Below are 18,900 nucleotides of genomic sequence, written 5' to 3' on the forward strand. Positions count from 1 at the left end.
GTGCACAGGCCCTTTGAAACAAGATGTTTGAAGATAGTTTAATGATGATTATACTTTTTAAACAAATTCCTTCCTTGTGAGCCATGCAACAAATGTAGGACCAGGTAGATGTTTTCATGTATTCAAATGTGACGCTATAGATAGATAGATAGATAGATACTTCTAATACAACTTGCCTTAAATACATGTAAAAAATGATATGCTTAATGATGTTTACAGAAGGAAACTGATGAAACTGATAACATGATGTGAGTCTATTGGGTTCTCGTGCCTGCTAGTCTGGAACCAGGGCCGCATTTCCTGTGTATAGCCTAAGCATTGTGTCCGCGGAAATGCTCCCACACAGTCAGACAAGCAGAGCGCGTACGTGTAAATACGGCAAATCTAATGTATGAATGGGGCGGCGGGTAACGACTCTCGTGTAGCCCAATATAGCGGAGTGAGAGTAGCGTTCCTTCTTCGCACATCTACTCAAGTAAAAGTAAAAAGTATTGTGTGGTAAAACTACTCTTAGAAGGACATTTTTTTTCAAAAAGTTACTAAAGTAAATGTAACTCGTTACTATCCACAAACTTAAATAAACGATAACAGATAATTGTAGAAATCTTCTACCCGATACATGAAATAACACATTTAATATAGCAGACCACACTCCTCACTTATTAAAAGGCTAACTGAACCCAAAATGAATTGATTGATATCAGTACCTTAAATTGGCACTCGCTCAACCATCCCTACTATTAAGCGATCATTAAGAATTCTGATGATTATGTGCAATTGTTAGTGTCAGTTGACAATAATGCAGCTGGGGTGTTTTTGTTGTGTGTTTAATTTTGTGACACACATTGAATAATCTTATGTATAGAATGTTCTATATGAGTAAAGCTGCCTTGCCTTTCCTCATGCCTTATCTGTATCTGTGTATGAATGGGCTGATCATCTGTTCTGGCATTTATTCATATGAAAGGTACGGCCATCTTGCCTTCTAATTAGCATTTTCTATGTAGCGTAGTGCTATTCATTTTTGTTTTTAGTATCATTTGGTCTATAAAATTGTTGTAAATACACTTTTACTAGTAGCCCACCGCACTCTGACAATGAAACTGCTACTGCCACCTACTGTAGTGGATGTACAATTACACGTTATTCTAGTATGGCTAAGACACCCCCCGTCACAAAAAAAACAGCACATCCACACCCCCTATTTTAGATGCACTGATGTAGCGGCAATACAACAGCTCTAGCTCTCAACTTGATTTTTAACAAAGGCGTAAAACATTAAACAGTGCTTTTGAAAAGGAGGTCTAACAAATACATGATGTAAAACCGAGTACTTCCCAATCCAAAAAGAAAAAGGACTCTCAACAGAGATGATGAAAGATAACCATAAGGTGGTTGAGTTAACCTCATCCGAACCCGACCCACCATGGTTACCATTCTCAATCCCTGGTTCCTTGGTTGGTGCGGTTTGGGATGCAGTGGAAGCAGCAATGCTTTCGGGCTCCCCAGAACAAACATAGATAGGTCCAAAATAAAGCCCCTGCAGAGACCATGTGGAAAAACCATAAAATGGAGTTATAGAGGTCGTAACGGGGATGAGACCCTTTAATGTTTTTTTCAGGGATCAAGGTAAATATGTGCTGAACGGATTGCTAATTTGCATGAACATGTTGCGGATAAATGTGAAAAAAATATGCGTTCCTGTATCGCTCACCTCAAATGGATCAGATGTAAACCATCATCTTTCCGATGATGTATCCCACGTGTGTCCTTTTGTGGAACCTCTTCGATGTCTAAACACGCTGGAAGATCAATAAAACTCACACATGCACACTAACAATGGCTTGGCTCCGTCTGCTATCGGATCGAGGCTGCGGGGACTGCCAGAAACAACACGTGGCGTTCAAGTTTGTCTCACTTGAAGGTCACACCGTTTTACTTTACCACTTAACCGCAAACTTTCATCCGCGCACACAAATAAACTCGCAAACATAAAAAGACAATGATACAGCACCACAGATGTTCTCTTGCTGTGGAGTATATTTTTCACTTCTTTTTTTTCTTCCTTTTTTTTTTTCTCCTGAGCTGTAAAACCAAACCAGCAAAAACACAGCGCGGGCATTTTCTTCTCGCTCCAATTCAGCACGCAGATTTTGACATGAAACAGTTACTTGAAAAGAATCGCTGACTTTTAACTCTGTCTGCCATTTGGGGGTGTCGACATGAATATGCAGTGAACATGATTACCAGACAGGAAGCCATTAAAATTTGAACCTGTATGGTTTAGTGGTGCTTAAGTTCTTACACTAATACTCAGTGGACCCCAATGTGAAAAACAAACATTCATACTGTACATGCTGGATGTGGAGTGTTTTAGCAGCCGGGCACATTTTTGATCTATTTGCGTTGAGTATCCTTCGTATCGTGCGTTTCTTAAGATGAAACATTAATGTTAGAATGAATGATGAGAAGACAAGATGAGGACCTGTAGGGACTAACAAATCCTTTTTCTGCAAAAAATGATGACCCAAATTTATATTCAAAGAAGGAACACTTGATCAGTTAACGAGGGGGAACTTTTTCTTGGTATGCTTGCATCTGGTGTGTCTGTCAGTGCTGTAAGTGGTCATGATAATGGATGGAGAGTGCGCACAGTGACAGCTTGGTACTACTTCCTTCTCCTGCGCCATAAATCCATCCACTTTTACAATACACCATGACTGACTTTCATGCCTCGGCAGAAAGCATTCATTTATTTTCAGATTGTTGCACTTGTGTGTGTGGGAGGGGGAAGGGGGGGGGGGCACATTACATCTGTGTTTTCCCTTGTTACCTCTGTAGCCTTTGGGCAAACAGCTGTGTTGTCATGGTTTTACGTGATACAACAGACCTTGCCGTAGACTGGGACTGTACAATGTAAAATGTCCATTCGACACCTGATCGCTTATTTTAATGCGTCTTATTGTCCAAAATGTGGGTCATCCACTTTTTTTTCCTTTTTTTTTTAAACTGAGAGCTACTGTACTTATTGGGTACTGATTAATGTGAAGGGCTACCAGTTTGATAGACACTTCTGAAATAACACATTTGCTGAAATTACCTTTGATTGTATGCTACTGATTAATAATCAATGGTTTGTGTAATGTAGGCATGGGCAAAGTCAAGGTTGCAATAAGTGCTAATACTGGTTGCCACCGGTAATGAGGTTTTCTTTTCTTTTTTTGAGGAAGCTGATGTGTTTTGCTCTAATTGATGTAAATTGTCCTAAAAATATAATGCCACTGGGTACTAGTTAGCCCCAATGTCAACATGAGTGGCTCACAGGTCTGGTTAAAAAAACTCACCGGTGATGGGAAATTGTGACTTACTAAGATTTTTTTTTTTTTATGTGACAGGGTTCATGTTTGTTCTGTACCACATATTCTATATTTTGTTTAGAAATGTAATAGATTATGTTCAATGGAGAAAAAAAAAGCAGTTTTGATTTGCCCAATTTATTTTTAATTTTTTGTAAAAAGTCATTTTAGAACTGTAATTTTAATACTGTGATACAGTGCTATTTTGGCTCACGGTTACCGCCAGAAGCTAATATCAGCCCATACCTAGCGTAGGAAACCAATAAATATCATTATATTTATCATTATCAATCAATCAATCAATCAATTTGCTGCTGGGAGGGGGCATCTTTATTGCGTGACCCCTGGTCTAAAGTATGGCACAACATAAGCCCATCGCAATTATGCAAACACATTCATCAAGTTTTCCAGAAGCAAGCAGGAAAATGTCTTGGTCATCTAGTTTTGTAAAACCAAGACATGGTGAAAAGTCCAAAAATAATTTATGAATCACCAAAATCAACAAAAGAATGCAATTACAATACCAGAATAAGTTTAAAGTTGAGGAATGACCCAGCCATGATCCTGAATTAATTCTAAAAACTGATGGGTGGGCCGGAGGAGATGTCTGCGCAATCCAGCCAATAATGAGTGTTTTAGTAAGTTGGAAAATATATTGAATGTTGCAGTGCAATCAAAAGGTTAAGAAAAAAAGTATTATGCAACAGTTGGTTTTTTTTTTTTTACTTTTATTATGTCCCCTAAACGATTCGTTTGTTTGTACGGGCCTCTTTTCACATTAAAGTGGAAAAAGTAATGAAATGTTTTATCTTGGGGTCACTTTTTTTTATTTGTTATTTTTTTTTAAATATCGTAAAACCGGACTTTTTCTCAGAGGGCGTTGCCGTTTCATATCCACTGTAGATAGTGTGTTGTATCTTTTTACACTTATTTGAAGGTCACAGGTGGTTAAAATGTTACATCAGTATATTTGTGGTGTATTAGGAATGTTTTTCGGATCACTGGCCTGACTAGATTTCTACAAGGAATATGTATCCTCGTGGGAATGCAACAGTTACTATGTAAACTGCGTAAGTGTCTACTGGGCTTGGCCCGTCGCGGTCTTCCCATCGTCTCCGGTTCTGCCGTCTTGATTGTGGTTGACTCATATGGTTCCCTGGGTTGTTTATTGCGGTCCAAAGCCCACTTTGGGCCTGATACCTTTGCAGATTTTGCTGCCAGAAAAACTTTTATGATGAAATGTGAGGCAGGAAAAAGGGAGGTGAGGACAAACAGAGACGATGTTTTCTTTGAGCCTGTGTTTCACTTTGCTAACCACTGTCCAGAATATACATTTGGCTATCTTTGAAAGAAAGAGGAAGTCAGCTCAAAGTGGTTGTCGGTTTAACCTTGCGTATGTGTGTTTTTTTTGTGTGCAAGTGGCAAACATACAAAGATGTTTTCTTAATACGGAAGATTGCAGCCGTTATGCATATTGCAACCACAGAATATTGAACACATCTGAATCATTTTCAAAGTCAGATTTATTGACTATTCTTCAGTTCATTAAAGAGAAACTAAACCAAACATGTCAAATTGTAAAAATGTTTATTTGTTTGGCTTGGTTTATTGAACATATAAACATAAACACATTACAAGTATAAAATACAAGTTAAAGTTAAAAAAAAAAAGTCAATAATATCACAGTTTAAATGTTCGAAAGGGGGTAGGAAGAAGTTGAAAACTTATCTAGTCCTACCCCTTATGTTTTGACTTAGTTCATTATTGATACAATAATAGGTTAATATATTTTTATGAAAGAAAAATGTATAAACCTGTTCGTGTACTGCACTTTTGCCAGTAGCATATGTTCATGTAATTCATAGGCATACACTATAATAATTCATCCTCATACTCACATATACAATTTTCATTGCACTCATACTGATACATTGAAATAATTGACAACATTTCTGCAATTTTACCAACTCGTGTCTGATTTAAATAATTTCCTTGAACTTTGCTTTTAAAATGTGCATATCTTCTTTATCAGACGCTGTTTACTTTGTAAATTGTAATACATACTGGGTCGCAATTGTTAGGCCTTTTCACTATCACAAATTTAGGTGAATGTGATGTGTATCATCCCATGTCTGTCTGCAATGAAGAAAACCATAAAATTAGTAAATATTTGCAAGCTACATGTTCAATTACATTACATGTCCAAAAAATACATCATAAATGATCATAACATCATCATACATGTTCTTACTGATTTTTGAGCCGATCAGGATTTGTTTTTTACGGATCTCTTGCACATCAAGAAGTTGACTCCTTTCTCTTCACAACACTTCCTCTGATGGCTGTTAAATGTTTTCCATCTCAGCCATGGTGTGCACAGGATCGAATGATTACATCTAACACTCTCAAATATCTGTCAGCCGGCACAATTCAATAACAGCAGGCAAGGCGCCACTTGGCTTTCGAATTTCAAACTGTCTGAAAATGTCTTTGCCCAACATGGCGCTGCGTTTATAATTATTATGTTTAATTCTTATTTCACAAACACGATATTAGTCAGTGTCGTGTTTTTACTAGTGTTGACACATACAATGTATTCCTGCTTTAAACATTTTGAAGTTTAGATCCCTTTAATCTTTATCAGCCAGTGTTGATTAGGTGTGTAAGGGAATGTCAAGGAATTTGATTCTAATAATATTGTACGGTTCATTATTGTCACCTTTTCGCTGTTGGCAGATAAAGACACAGGTTATCACAGACAATTTTTTAGACTCGATTGTCCTATCGATTACTCCCCTCCCTTTCGGATAATTCTTTTTGTTGCGGAAAAATATCTGTCAATGACAAGTGCGCCTCAAAGTCGATGCTTGAACACTATACTAACTTCAAAGTCAACAAGGTTTTCATAATGTTTTTCATATAAGTCAGAAAGGGTCTGTTGTCACACTCTTTTGCTTTACAAGTGCCCCTTGCAGCCCGTTAATTGCTGTCCTCAAGGCCTGCTGGCATTAGATGCGAGGACTTATTAAAAAAAAAAAAAAAAAAAAGCAACAAAAAAAAAAGCTGACTCACGCTCGCCTGCTCTTTATTTATTTTTTGTCCACATTTCCCACAATGAATACATCACTATACACTCAATCACTTCTAATGTGTTAATAATAGGCGCACTTTGGAGCAAGCTATGCTACGCTAAGTTAGCTCGAGGAACTTTAACTTGCCTGGGACAAGTTTAACCGTGCACAACGATTAAGATGCTTTGCTAATAAAGTGACCCCAGCTCCACTTTGCAGTAATAATTTTTTGGGGGTGTGTATAATATGCCCTCCAAAATCTTCCTCTCATCCTTAAAAAACCCTTTTTTTCTCCCTCTGTACCCATGTATAATGGCTGGCATCGCTTATTATACTGGCCAACAATTTTTTTTTTTCCGTGTGCCAAGGACATTTTAATGATTTGAATAATTCTGGGCTTCTGGCTGAGTCCAAAAAATGACATCCATGTCTTTGAATTGCCTCTAGCTTTAAAGAGATTGATATTTTTGACAACCAATTGATTGATAATTATGGGGCCAGTATTGTGCCAACACTATTTACAAATGCGTATTTCGATCCACAAATATGTAAAAAGAATTTGAATCTGGAACCAAAGTCACAAATGTGCAAAAAGTACGCACAAAATAGCGTTCCTCTGGTGGTCTCCATAAATCCATTTGCAAATCGCCAAACGCGTTCATGACTGTGACAAAAGTCACATGTAAAAAATACAGCCAATCAAGAGGCCCGGTGTTTACAGATCAGCAATGTATACACATTCAACCATGTGTTTACGCATACGAATCAGTGTATGCATTTGCAGATTCATGTCACACATTTGTGACTTAAGTCACACATTTCTAGATTCTCGTTCTGCATTTGTGACTTTGGTTACAGATACAAATTCTTTTTACGCATTTGGGATTGAAATACGCATTTCTAAATACACAATAATGGCCCCATAGAGTTGATTAATTACATACATTTGTAACATTCGACATTAAATATCACGTTGGAATGTAAGTCCGCCATTTTCTATAACATCTAGGTACTGATAAATGTCTATAAAAGTTTTTTTTGTCCCTCTGATTTTTATGAATCCTTGTATAATTTTGTGGCTAAAATATTTGTCGACCAATTTTTATGGTCGACTTAACCAAGTTAGCTGGCTTTTTTTTTTCTGCTTTTTTTTTTCCACTGCCCTAAAAGACACCAGTGTGTATTTTGCTTCAAACTGTTTCACCGATGGTGTAGCTGAGAAGTGTTTCATTGTTGTTGACATTCTATAGTGGAGTGATGCATCTGGGGTTTCACTTCTTTACTTAATCTCTCCTTTGGTTTTACCTCATTGGAATCCTTTCAGCTCTCATTCCACATCAATCCATCTCAGTTTCCTTTTTTTTTTTTTTTTTTTTTCCAGTTCTCTGTCTGGCAGCGGTCGGTGCTTTTAGAAGGTATTAGCAGGGTGTCCTTATTGTACTATCCCATCTTAGTGGGCCAGTGCAGGTGAGAGTGGGGATTTCCTGTTCAGCCTCTCTAGAACATTCTTGCTAAATTGCTGCTTTCCAGGTGGAATTTGGAGGCTCTTTGCGCTCATGTTGCAGAACCCGAACTTCAGCATGCATTGATGTGAACACACCAACATAGCCAAGGTGCAAGGATTAGTGGTGTCATCTGGTTTATGGGAGTGCTTGTGTGTGTGTGTGTGTACGCATGAGTGCAGCAGGAGTAGGGCAGAACTTGGCTCGATTGTCTGACTGTGGTTGTCTGCCATAGGAGCAATATAAGACATGATGCACCTTGTTACACTGGCGGGTGGGACAGTGTGGTGGTGGAGGGTGTTTTTTTTTTGGGGGGGGGGGGGGGGGTTGGTGGTGGTGACGTCTTCTAGTGCTACATCTTGAGAGGAGACCAATGTGTGACTTCGACCTCTGGGTTCTCCTACTCCAACCAGAAGCATGTTTTGGCCTCTTGGATATGAAATAAATTCAAAATGGATTTCAAGTATTTTTTTTTTTATGTTGACGTTTCAATTCCTGTCAAAATACTAATAAAAATGAAAAAAAAACCTATCTTTTCTGAAAAGGAGGATGTGCGTATGTAGAAAGACATGATTATTAAGAATAAGTTTTTGGATAAGATCAAGAGCGGCTTGTGCATATTGGCATTGGGTTCAAATTACATTGTTTTCTAGCATGTATTTCGTTTTTGTCATCTGTATGTGAAAAATAACAAAACAAAAAAAAAAGTAAAAGAAGTACGTATGTGCATCATTCTTGACCAATCAGGAAAATATGCTTGTGACATTGAGTAGTAATGGAGGTAAAAGAGAAAAAAAAATTATACATGTCATTTTGATTAAGTCACAGCAGAGAGATTCATGTGATGCACATGACAGCCAGAGAAGTTTTTATGTGTGTGTGCGTGTGGGTTCCTCACAGCAGGCAGTGAGGAAGAACATTGATATATGTCCAAAGGGGACTTTCATGTGTGTGTGGAAAATGTGTAGACAGTAAGATCTTTGGCAGTTCTGGCCAGGATCAGACTTAGCGCGCACACACACACACACACACACACACACACACACACACACACACACACACACACACACACACACACACACACACTTTTGCTTTACTAGCACAAAGTTGAAACGTGTACAACTTAAAAAAATAAATAAATAAATAAATCAAATTAGTTGGTGAAGAACTATGTTTGGTGGCCCAGTGGGTGGTGTCTGGTCGGTGTTGGATTTCACCTTCCTTTGTTTTCTTTGGTCCTTCCTCGGGTCTCCTGACGGCGGTGTTTGGTTTAGGTGAACGGTATGGGATTTTTTTTTAATAGGTTTTTGGTTAACTAACGAATACACGCACGCACGCACAAAAAAAAATAAACATGTTAGTTTCATCGTTTATTCCATGTGGACCACTCGAGGTAAACATATTGCACACACTCAATATACAGCGAGTTTTTTGTAATTATTATTTTTGTTATTTCCATCTTTTTTGCTTATGTCTCACAAGGCCATATGTAAACATGTAAACGGTTTGGCCCTCCACATTGTTCTCAGTTCTGTTTTTTTATTTTATTTTTTTACTATTTTAGGTCGATGCTCTGAGGGTGCGTTTGGAAGAAAAAGAACAGTTCCTGACAAAGAAGAACAAGCAGCTTCAGGACCTGACTGATGAAAAAAGCACGCTCACGGGAGAAATCAAGGACATGAAGGATATGTTGGATGTCAAGGAGAGGAAAGTCAATATCCTCCAGAAGAAGGTAGGTGCGCCATCCACGTACCAAACCAGCCGGAAATCAATTGTCCCGTGTGTTGTTAGTGTGGACTTTTCTACCTTGAAATTTTTTTGTCAACTCTTTCAAAACTTCTATTACGTTAAACACAAAAATAGTGACTGAGTATCTTTTCTTAGTGTTGGTGCCCCCTTAAAACTCCCAAAAAACGTATACATATGTTCTATTTTAAATATTACCATCCTCCCAAAGACATATTTATACTTTTTTTTTTTTAATGCTAGAGCATACAGAAGGCTTTGATGCAGCCTCTGAACTGAAGAAAATAATTGAAGCAACATTACAAAAATGGCCAGCAGGTGTATGTGTGAGTATAAGAGATCAACCAGGGCCATGTTGCAAAGAGCTATTTCCCCACTGTTTAAACAGATTTGTGAATATTGATTAAACTAGATATATTCTAATGCTAATTGCTGCAAAACAAACATATAGAATTATACTTTTTTTCCTGGTGAAAGAAGAAACTCTAGTCTCTCTTTTGGTAGGTTCAATGTTTTTATAGCAACACAATATTCTTGCAAAATCAGTCAAAATTCAGTAAAACAGACTGGAGCGAAGGTGGTTGCTTCAGTGAAAATGGCTGGGAGTGAATGAGTTAAGTGTTAGCATTTCGACTCGACTTCTATGGGGTAGATGCCACGAACTTCCGACTTCCGGGTTTTACACATCAGCGCCGTTTCCGGCCACTGCTGGCCGCGTTCCAACACTCGCACCCCCAACCGTGCGCTCAAGCTCATCGGCAGGAGGGCGTCTTGGCTATCTGAAATGCTTCGGACACTGAGACAGACACGACCCACTCGTAGCCTCACACCCGTCGACGGGAATGCGCAAGTACTGGGACGCGGCCCACACGTCGCAAATTGGAAACGGAAACAAAGTTGATGGATGAAAACCCGGAAATCAGAAATCCCGCCTCCTCCGTGGCATATAGTCCATTAATGCAAAGTTGCAGTGTCTGGTTGTTTTAAATACACCTCCACCATACAACGTTTGTTCACAAGTCAAAGCAAAAAACTAAAACAAAAAAAAGACGACGAAGAAGAGTATCTTGAAAAACCATGATCACTCGTATCTCAAGGTTGTCTCTGACCACCTGTGACGATAATGTTGTCTTTTACTCTATTGGCCATTTATACACACCTAGAGACCCGCCGTCAACTAAATTCCTTGTTTCCTCTCATGTCCTCAATTTAGACCTCCCTCTCTCGCCTTTCACCCCCCCTCTTGCTTTTAATTGAAAAATGCCTCCAAAGGTCGTTGCACTCTGCGTGTTTGCACATTTGACAGCATGAATATTTAATACCTCCAAGTGTTTCTCTCTCAGCACTTGAACATGACCCTCTGCAGTGTGCTGCTTTGTGCACATGTGCGAAACAGAAGTGAATATAGGAAACTTCTAACTACTACTACATACAGTTTGCGTGCACCCTAAAAGGCTAAATCTGAAATTGACATTATATTCAACTCTATATTCACTCGATTGGTACCTTGGGACGTTTGATGTGAAGGTAGACCAAAAAAAGATTATATAAGTGTACAGTAGTTCTATTTAAATTACTGTATCTGTCAACCACTCTTTCTCTTTGATGAATCTGTAGATGTCACTCTTGTTTTTTTTTTTTTTTTTTTTTTTTTTTAAATAAAGATTCACAGTGTTATTTTGGGCTGCTCTGCTATGTTCTGTCCCTTCCCTCTCTCATTTTGTGTCTGTGACAGACAATTACAGTACGTACGATGTTTGATATGAAAGGAGAACTTATACAAACTGACAGCCAGCAATAGTAATTAGTAGAGTTTGTTTGTCTTTCATTATTTGTGATCTTTAAGTCTCAGCATTTTGATTTGTAAGGCACGAATCAAGGATATTTCTTAACTTCAAGATAATCTCGAGACTCTAGTCTTTAATTTTCAAAGACCCAATATTCCCCAGTGAGGAAGTATTTATTGACAAGCAGGGAGCTGGCATATGCCCCATGGGTGGTGGTAGGTCCATTTATTGACATCAGTCAGACCACATGTGATACTACTGTAATATTCCGATATATATATAATATATTATAAATATATTCAGATGTACTTAAAGTCCATTCTTCTTTAAAATGCATGTTTTCACTGTCCACTTTTCTTTTGGCAGCGAGTTTAAATTGAAAAAAAATTAAAATGCTTTTTAAAAAACTAATACTTACTGAAACATTTTTTTACTTTTACAAAGCTAACTAAAGCTAACTATAATTGCAGCAAAAATGTAAATGCATTCTCGTCTCTGGCAATTAATTTAATACATGAGCCTTTGGGCTTGATCATAAATGTATTTATTTTGGTATAACAGCACGGGCGTTAGCTGGAAAGAAGGTCGAACAGTCGTCTGGGAGTTTTGCTACTTTTATTGTGCGTCAGCAGCCAATGTCTGTGGACTGTTATACAGTATTTGATTTGTGGATGGTTGTATTCAATTTTTTTTTGGTATTTTTGTTGAATTTTTACTACACAATACTTACTGTTTTGTTTTTTAAATCTTGCACACAAGAAATACACAAAATGTAAAAAAAAGAAATCCAAAACTAATACTAAACCTAATAAAAACTAAACCAAAGCATTTTCAAAAAAACTAACAAAAATTAACAAGCGCAGCACTCTGAGAACTAATCTATAAAATAATACATAAAATACAATAAAATTAAATAAACTTAAAAAGGAAATCATAAAATAACAAAAATTCTAAAACTATTATAAACCTGGTTTGGGATACGCAAACTTGAGGATCTTACAGCTGGTCAAGTGTCAACAATATACCAGATTCTCTTAAAATGACAGCCCAAGTAAAAAGGTAAAAAATTGTTCTTGCAGCATTGAACTGTGACACAGTAACCGACTCTGTATTGTCGGTATTGTCGGTATTCACGTGCTGATCCAACCAAAACACATAGTAATAATAATAAGTAATAATGGCGCTAACACATTCTACTTGTTCTTCACGCCGTTTACCTGGTGCCCACCTCATGCGCAGCCATTGTGCAGTGGCAGTGCTGTAACTCCTAAAGAAAAGAAAAAATCAAAATAAAGACAGTTCATGGATGGACATCTGGAAAAGTAAAAGCCAAAAACAGTCCGTAGGCCATTTATGTGGGTGTACAAGTAAAAGATGAATAAATATGACTCCAAATATATGATACAAATGACCGATTTTATGTTACAGAGTTTTGCGTCTTAAAACTTTGGCAGCTTTGGTGTTTGTTTTGTACTAAATCATACCTGCCGCTCTTTCTCAACTCCTTATTTCTATATTGTACCAGCATATAGTGAACCGCACTTCATCTGTTAAAACTGAAGTTCTAAAGATCTTTGACATGTGGAACATTAGAATGGTAAAAAGCTTTAGTTTAACCCCTCATTTGTTCCGTAGTTATTCTTTAATAGAGCAAGGGATATGTTACTTGCTTGTATTTCTTGTCTCAGGAGACGATTGCCAATGTTTTCTATGGGGCTCTCCATGGACAGCCACTCTGACTTATAGCGTGGCAGCATGATGTCACTGCTGTAGCTTGAGCCTCAGGTTGATTCTAATAGTTAGAGGCTGAATTGAACCAAGAGTAATGAGCAACTGGCCTTTAAGTGAACAAACGAATGTGAGTTTGCAAGGTTTCTACCTTCTCATTTTTTGCTTTCCCATAACACTGCGCAAAACAGTGGGAGCTCTGTTGGAACCGCTTCGTCTGTGTGACCGTGACCAATGCATAATGATGCATTTATTTATTTATTTATTTTCATTTTTGGTTTCTTTCCCTCTCCGCTCCTCTCTTTCTGGGGTTGCGCGAGGCACAGAGGCAGAGATGGTTGTGGTGCGGTCTTGGCATGCATGTGTTATTCATGTTCAAACATTGTGGTCGTCTCAATCCATATTCATGCTTTTAAAAAGCCAAGCTTTGTGCGTAGAAGTATAGTATCCACTATCAGGTTCCCTCCCTATGGCAGCCGCAGACGGGCAGCTCCAGTTACCTCAGCCTTGGCTGTACTGGACACAGATATATATATATATATATATATATATATATATATATATATATATATATATATATATATATATATATATATATATAGATATATATATATATATATATATATATATAGATAGATAGATAGATAGATAGATAGATAGATAGATAGATAGATAGATAGATAGATAGATAGATAGATAGATAGATAGATAGATAGATAGATAGATAGATAGATAGATAGATAGATAGATAGATAGATAGATAGATAGATAGATAGATAGATAGATAGATAGATAGATATCTATAGATAGATAGATAGATAGCTATAGATAGATAGATAGATAGATAGATATCTATAGATAGATAGATAGATATCTATAGATAGATAGATAGATAGATAGATAGATAGATATAGATAGATAGATATCTATAGATAGATAGATAGATAGATATCTATAGATAGATAGATATCTATAGATAGATAGATATCTATAGATAGATAGATATCTATAGATAGATAGATAGATAGATAGATAGATAGATAGATAGATAGATAGATAGATAGATAGATATCTATAGATAGATAGATAGATAGATAGATATCTATAGATAGATAGATAGATAGATAGATATCTATAGATAGATAGATAGATAGATAGATAGATATCTATAGATAGATAGATAGATAGATAGATATCTATAGATAGATAGATAGATAGATAGATATCTATAGATAGATAGATAGATAGATAGATCTATAGATAGATAGATAGATAGATAGATATCTATAGATAGATAGATATCTATAGATAGATAGATATCTATATATATCTATCTATATATCTATCTATATAGATAGATAGATAGATAGATAGATAGATCTATCTATATAGATAGATAGATCTATCTATATAGATAGATAGATCTATCTATATAGATAGATAGATAGAGAGAGACACTTTCAACTGATAGCGATAAACCAATAAATTAGAAAATGTCGATGTATAAGTAAGTTGATAATTTTTTGCAAAATATACTTGAATACAAAGTACTATAAGTGTAACGTGCATTGAAACATTGAAACATTGTGTAAAGTACCATGAAGCTGAAGCTGAATTTTATTAATATTTCTGCTTCAAAGACAACCAGTTACTAATTTTGAGTATGCCACAACAAAACTGTCATGTTTTAAAAATGCAACAAAAAACTGCGAGGATAACATTTTGGGGAGGCACAGTAAAGAATGCCCACACTGAGTGATCCCTCCCTTCCCTAAACCCTCAAACAACTACGAAGAATATCTGCGCTGGATCAAACTTTGTGGAAGACCACACGACCAGTTGAATCCCGCCAAAATTACCAGAAAAATGTCTGCAGTTTGCACTAAGGTAATGTTCTCCATTGTTGTTTTTAGCCTAAGGCTAACGATAGGGTAGCTAACCGTCAACGTGTCAGTTGACTTATTTACTGTTAATGCCAACAAAACATTGAAACTATGAGGTAATATAAATTCATTCTTACCCTGCTTGACGGGAACAATGTCCAAAAACTTGTTTTTTTGCGGACAATTGCTCAAATTTAGTGAGGCAAGGCTTGTCTTTTTCTCACTTATGTAGCAGCAAGCACCGATGTGTATTTCCTTTTTGGGCAAAAATGCAAGGCGAGGGAGTTAAGATACCCTTTACAAAAAAAATTAAAGCCCTTGCTATATAAATATCGGCGTTCTGAAAATACCTGACTGAGAAATCACAAGGAAGATCTGACAACTTTGCCATTTGTCAGACAGGTTTCCCTTGATTATCTCACACTCTTCCTGACTCTCGGCACTATCTCTGGTCTTGTGTCATCGCTTGCTCTGGCCTGGCGTTGTCCCTCACCCAAGCCTGGTGTAGAGCGATAAACTGACAACAAGAAATTCTTGGCTTCTACATTTCTTTTTTTTTTCTTCACTCAGCCCTTTGTTTTAGTTGAAAAAACATGATGTTGCCTTTGGAAAAATTCTCACAAGTTACAAGCTATAGTTGATTAACACTCAGCGTACGAGCTGTGAGACTTTCTGCATCTTCTGATTCAACAAGGAACATGAACACTAACGGCTGCCTAATTGTGGTATGTACTGTACCCGTACTTTCCTGACAACTCACTTTGACCATTTTCTCCCCCCTCCTGCTTCATGTTTTACACACTGGGTTGAAACAACGGTGACACTGTTGAATGAGATGCATATGGATAACGAGAGAGGGCTCTGTATATTTTGAGTGAAAGGAAAATATTAGTCCAGCATTGGCACAGTGTTTATTATGATTTGAATACACGCAAACTCAACACACACGTGAGTCAATGTATTTCTTGCCGTGATTTGAGGCTTTGTTTGAGTGGAAATGACCATTTTTGACTTTATTTCATTTAATCAGTGTTCTTGAACATTTTTCATTTTAAGGGTGTGGATCAGTACATCCTCAAGCCCTTGTAGAACATAGACAGTGAATGGGTTTGTGGATGGCACTCCGCACACTGCTAAGTGCAGTGTGAAAAGGCCTTTATGAGCTGTTTTGACTGAAAATGGCCACAACAGTTAATGTAATATTAGTTTTGAAAAATAACACATTTAAAACTGCTTTCAAATTTTTTTTTTTTTAAGCCTGTATTACAACTAAAAAACAAACCTGAAATCTAAAGGCATACACAACCCTGATTGCCAGAACACAGGGCTATTGTTGCCTGTGTGCTACTCAGCTAAGGAGCTTCTCCAGTGAAGTGTACATTTATTATGATTAACAGGCATTATTTCCAAAACTCAGAGTACAGTCATTTCTGGACTATAAGACGCTACTTTTTTTGCTTGCATCCGACCTTGCGGCTAATACAAAGGTGCGGTTTATTCATCAGATCACAAGGGGGCGCACTATAAAGGAAGCGCAAGAGTTTCAGGCATAGCAAAACAAACCAAGTAAGCCCAAATACAGTAGGAGAGACAGAATGAGAGCGAGAGAATGTGTGCCCTTATTATGGAAAAGAAAGTAGCGGGAACTTGGTGCGGTAACATTAAAACATTAAAACTTATGGTCGGGTGCGGCTTATATGTGTAACAAACTTGAGTATTCCCCAAATTTAGCTAGCGCGGGTTATAGTCAGGTGAGCCTTATAGTCCAGAAATTACTGTATATGAAGACTTGATTATACACTTAGGTTTTTTTATTTTATTTTTTATTTTTTAAGACAAGGAGGCGGTTGTTGTGCACAGTATATTTATTGGCATTTTTGCAGCTCTCTGTGGCTAGGCATCATTTTGACAATGTAATTTTTTATTTTTTTATTTTACTATGAATTGAAAACCCTTTTTTTTTGTTATTGTGTAATAGTATTGTCTTATGGGAGAAGGCATGTTTCATTTTAGGTTGCTTATGCATGACATTCTGCCAGCTCAAGGCTCATTCAGGATATTCAGCTTTGATGTTCCAAACACATGTCCTCCAAAGGCAAATTTGTGGTATCAGTGAATGTGTTGCAAAGTTCTCCACAGTGCCACATACATCGTGGGCTCCCTTGGAGGTAGTCCAGCTAAGTGATTGAGTGTGTGTATCAGCTGTACTTCTCAGATCATCTGAGATAACACTGAAACTACGCATACATTCCTGCTGCAGTAAAGTCCACCAATGTCTTTCATCCTAATGGATTCCATCTGACCAATCGGAGCATGGCTGCCGATAAGCCCGCCGGAGCTGGAGAAGTTCCGGCAAAAAGCTTGTGATATCTCCCCCACCCCTCAACTCGTGTCTCCCTCTCCTGCTCCTATCAACAATCAGACTGGGTTAATGTTGAGAGCCTGAGGCTGACTGATTGAAGCTATGCAGGCTACACATCAGTCAGGACAATCCTAATGTTGAGTTTCCAGCTATCCAAGTCTATCTTTTGTCTGACCGCAACACCTGCACTTGAGTTCAACAAATCGTATACATTTGAAGATTTCCGCACTTGATGACAACATACGTCTGACTATGTCCTGATCATGACAAACCATATCTCAAGCTCACTTGCTTTGTCACAACAGGCCGCACGATATTTTTTGTTGGTCTTACATATTAGAAAGACGACATTTGATCTGTCTTGTAGCAGATCTTGTAAAACACTGCAGTGGTGGGTAACTTTTACTTTCTCGCTATCCAACCGCTCCCAACAAAAAGGAAAAAAAATACTAATGGCAGTGGGAGCAGGAGAATCAAGCAACAGGGTAATTACACAGCAATTACCATAGCATTCTGCAGCTGAAGGGGGGCTCGAGATATGGTCTTGAGCCTAAAGAGCACAGACATGACTCAACTTAGCCAAAACACACAGACACACACGGTCAGGTAGGTTGGCTCACACAAGTACAATCTGTCTTTATTCAAATGCTGAAGCTTTACCTCCCTGCTCGTTGTTCTCAGCAGAAGAAACTCCCACTACGTCTGTTACTGTGTGTGTGTGTGTGTGTGGGTGTGTGTGTGCGTGCGTGCGTGCTAGCGCTCCACATATGTGTGTTACTTTCTAATTAGTATGTATGGATGCAACAGGGTGTCTGGAGGACGAGGGCATTTGTTATGTTATAGTGCCGGGTGCACTGCTTTGACCAGAAGCCAAACATTCATGATGACAATCATAGCTTGACTTGTTTTCACAAAAAGTCATACATTACACCCAGCAGTCCGACTGGACATAATTGCTGCGTCTGCTTAAAAGTATTTGTTAACATGCACATTGTATGATGTAATGCAGTTCAGACTACTAGTGCTTCGTTTAAATTTGAGTCTATTCTTACTTAATTTTGCTTTGAGGGCTTTGGTTTGTTTGCATGTTTTCCCCCTCGCTTGGGTGGCCCTCCATCACATTCCAAGCATGCATGGTTGGTTAAGTCAAGTCTGTAAATGGTATTTTACTTGTATAGCGCTTTTCTACTTTTTAAGACCCTCAAAGTGTTTCACACGACATTGCATTCACCTACTGACGGTGCAACAACAGGAGCCAACCGGAGGTTCAGTATCTTGCTCAAGGGCACTGTGACATGGTTACAAGGGTGGCGGATTGAACCCACAAACTCTGGGCTGGGAGACGAGCACTCTACCACTGAGCCATGCCACCATTACAGCAAACACACTCCAGGGACGTTTTGTGCTGATTTTTTGAACAATCCATGGTTTCACAGCATGTATAGTCTGATTAAAAAATGAATAA

General features: G+C 37.8%; 1 protein-coding gene across 4 annotated transcripts in view; it reads left to right on the forward strand.

The window, feature by feature from the left end:
- LOC147179836 (ERC protein 2-like) overlaps window positions 1–18,900 on the forward strand; it is a 158,483-nt gene that overhangs the window by 24,931 nt on the left and 114,652 nt on the right. For all 4 annotated transcript variants that reach the window (XM_086068277.1, XM_086068278.1, XM_086068280.1 and 1 more), the window contains one exon: window positions 9,494–9,661. In XM_086068277.1, the coding sequence (XP_085924403.1) occupies window positions 9,494–9,661 (168 nt within the window). The remainder of the gene's footprint in view (window positions 1–9,493; window positions 9,662–18,900) is intronic.

Source organism: Leptonotus elevatus, chromosome 2 (assembly GCF_054856555.1).
Source record: "Leptonotus elevatus isolate MCC_2025b chromosome 2, RoL_Lele_1.0, whole genome shotgun sequence".
Lineage (NCBI taxonomy): Eukaryota > Metazoa > Chordata > Actinopteri > Syngnathiformes > Syngnathidae > Leptonotus > Leptonotus elevatus.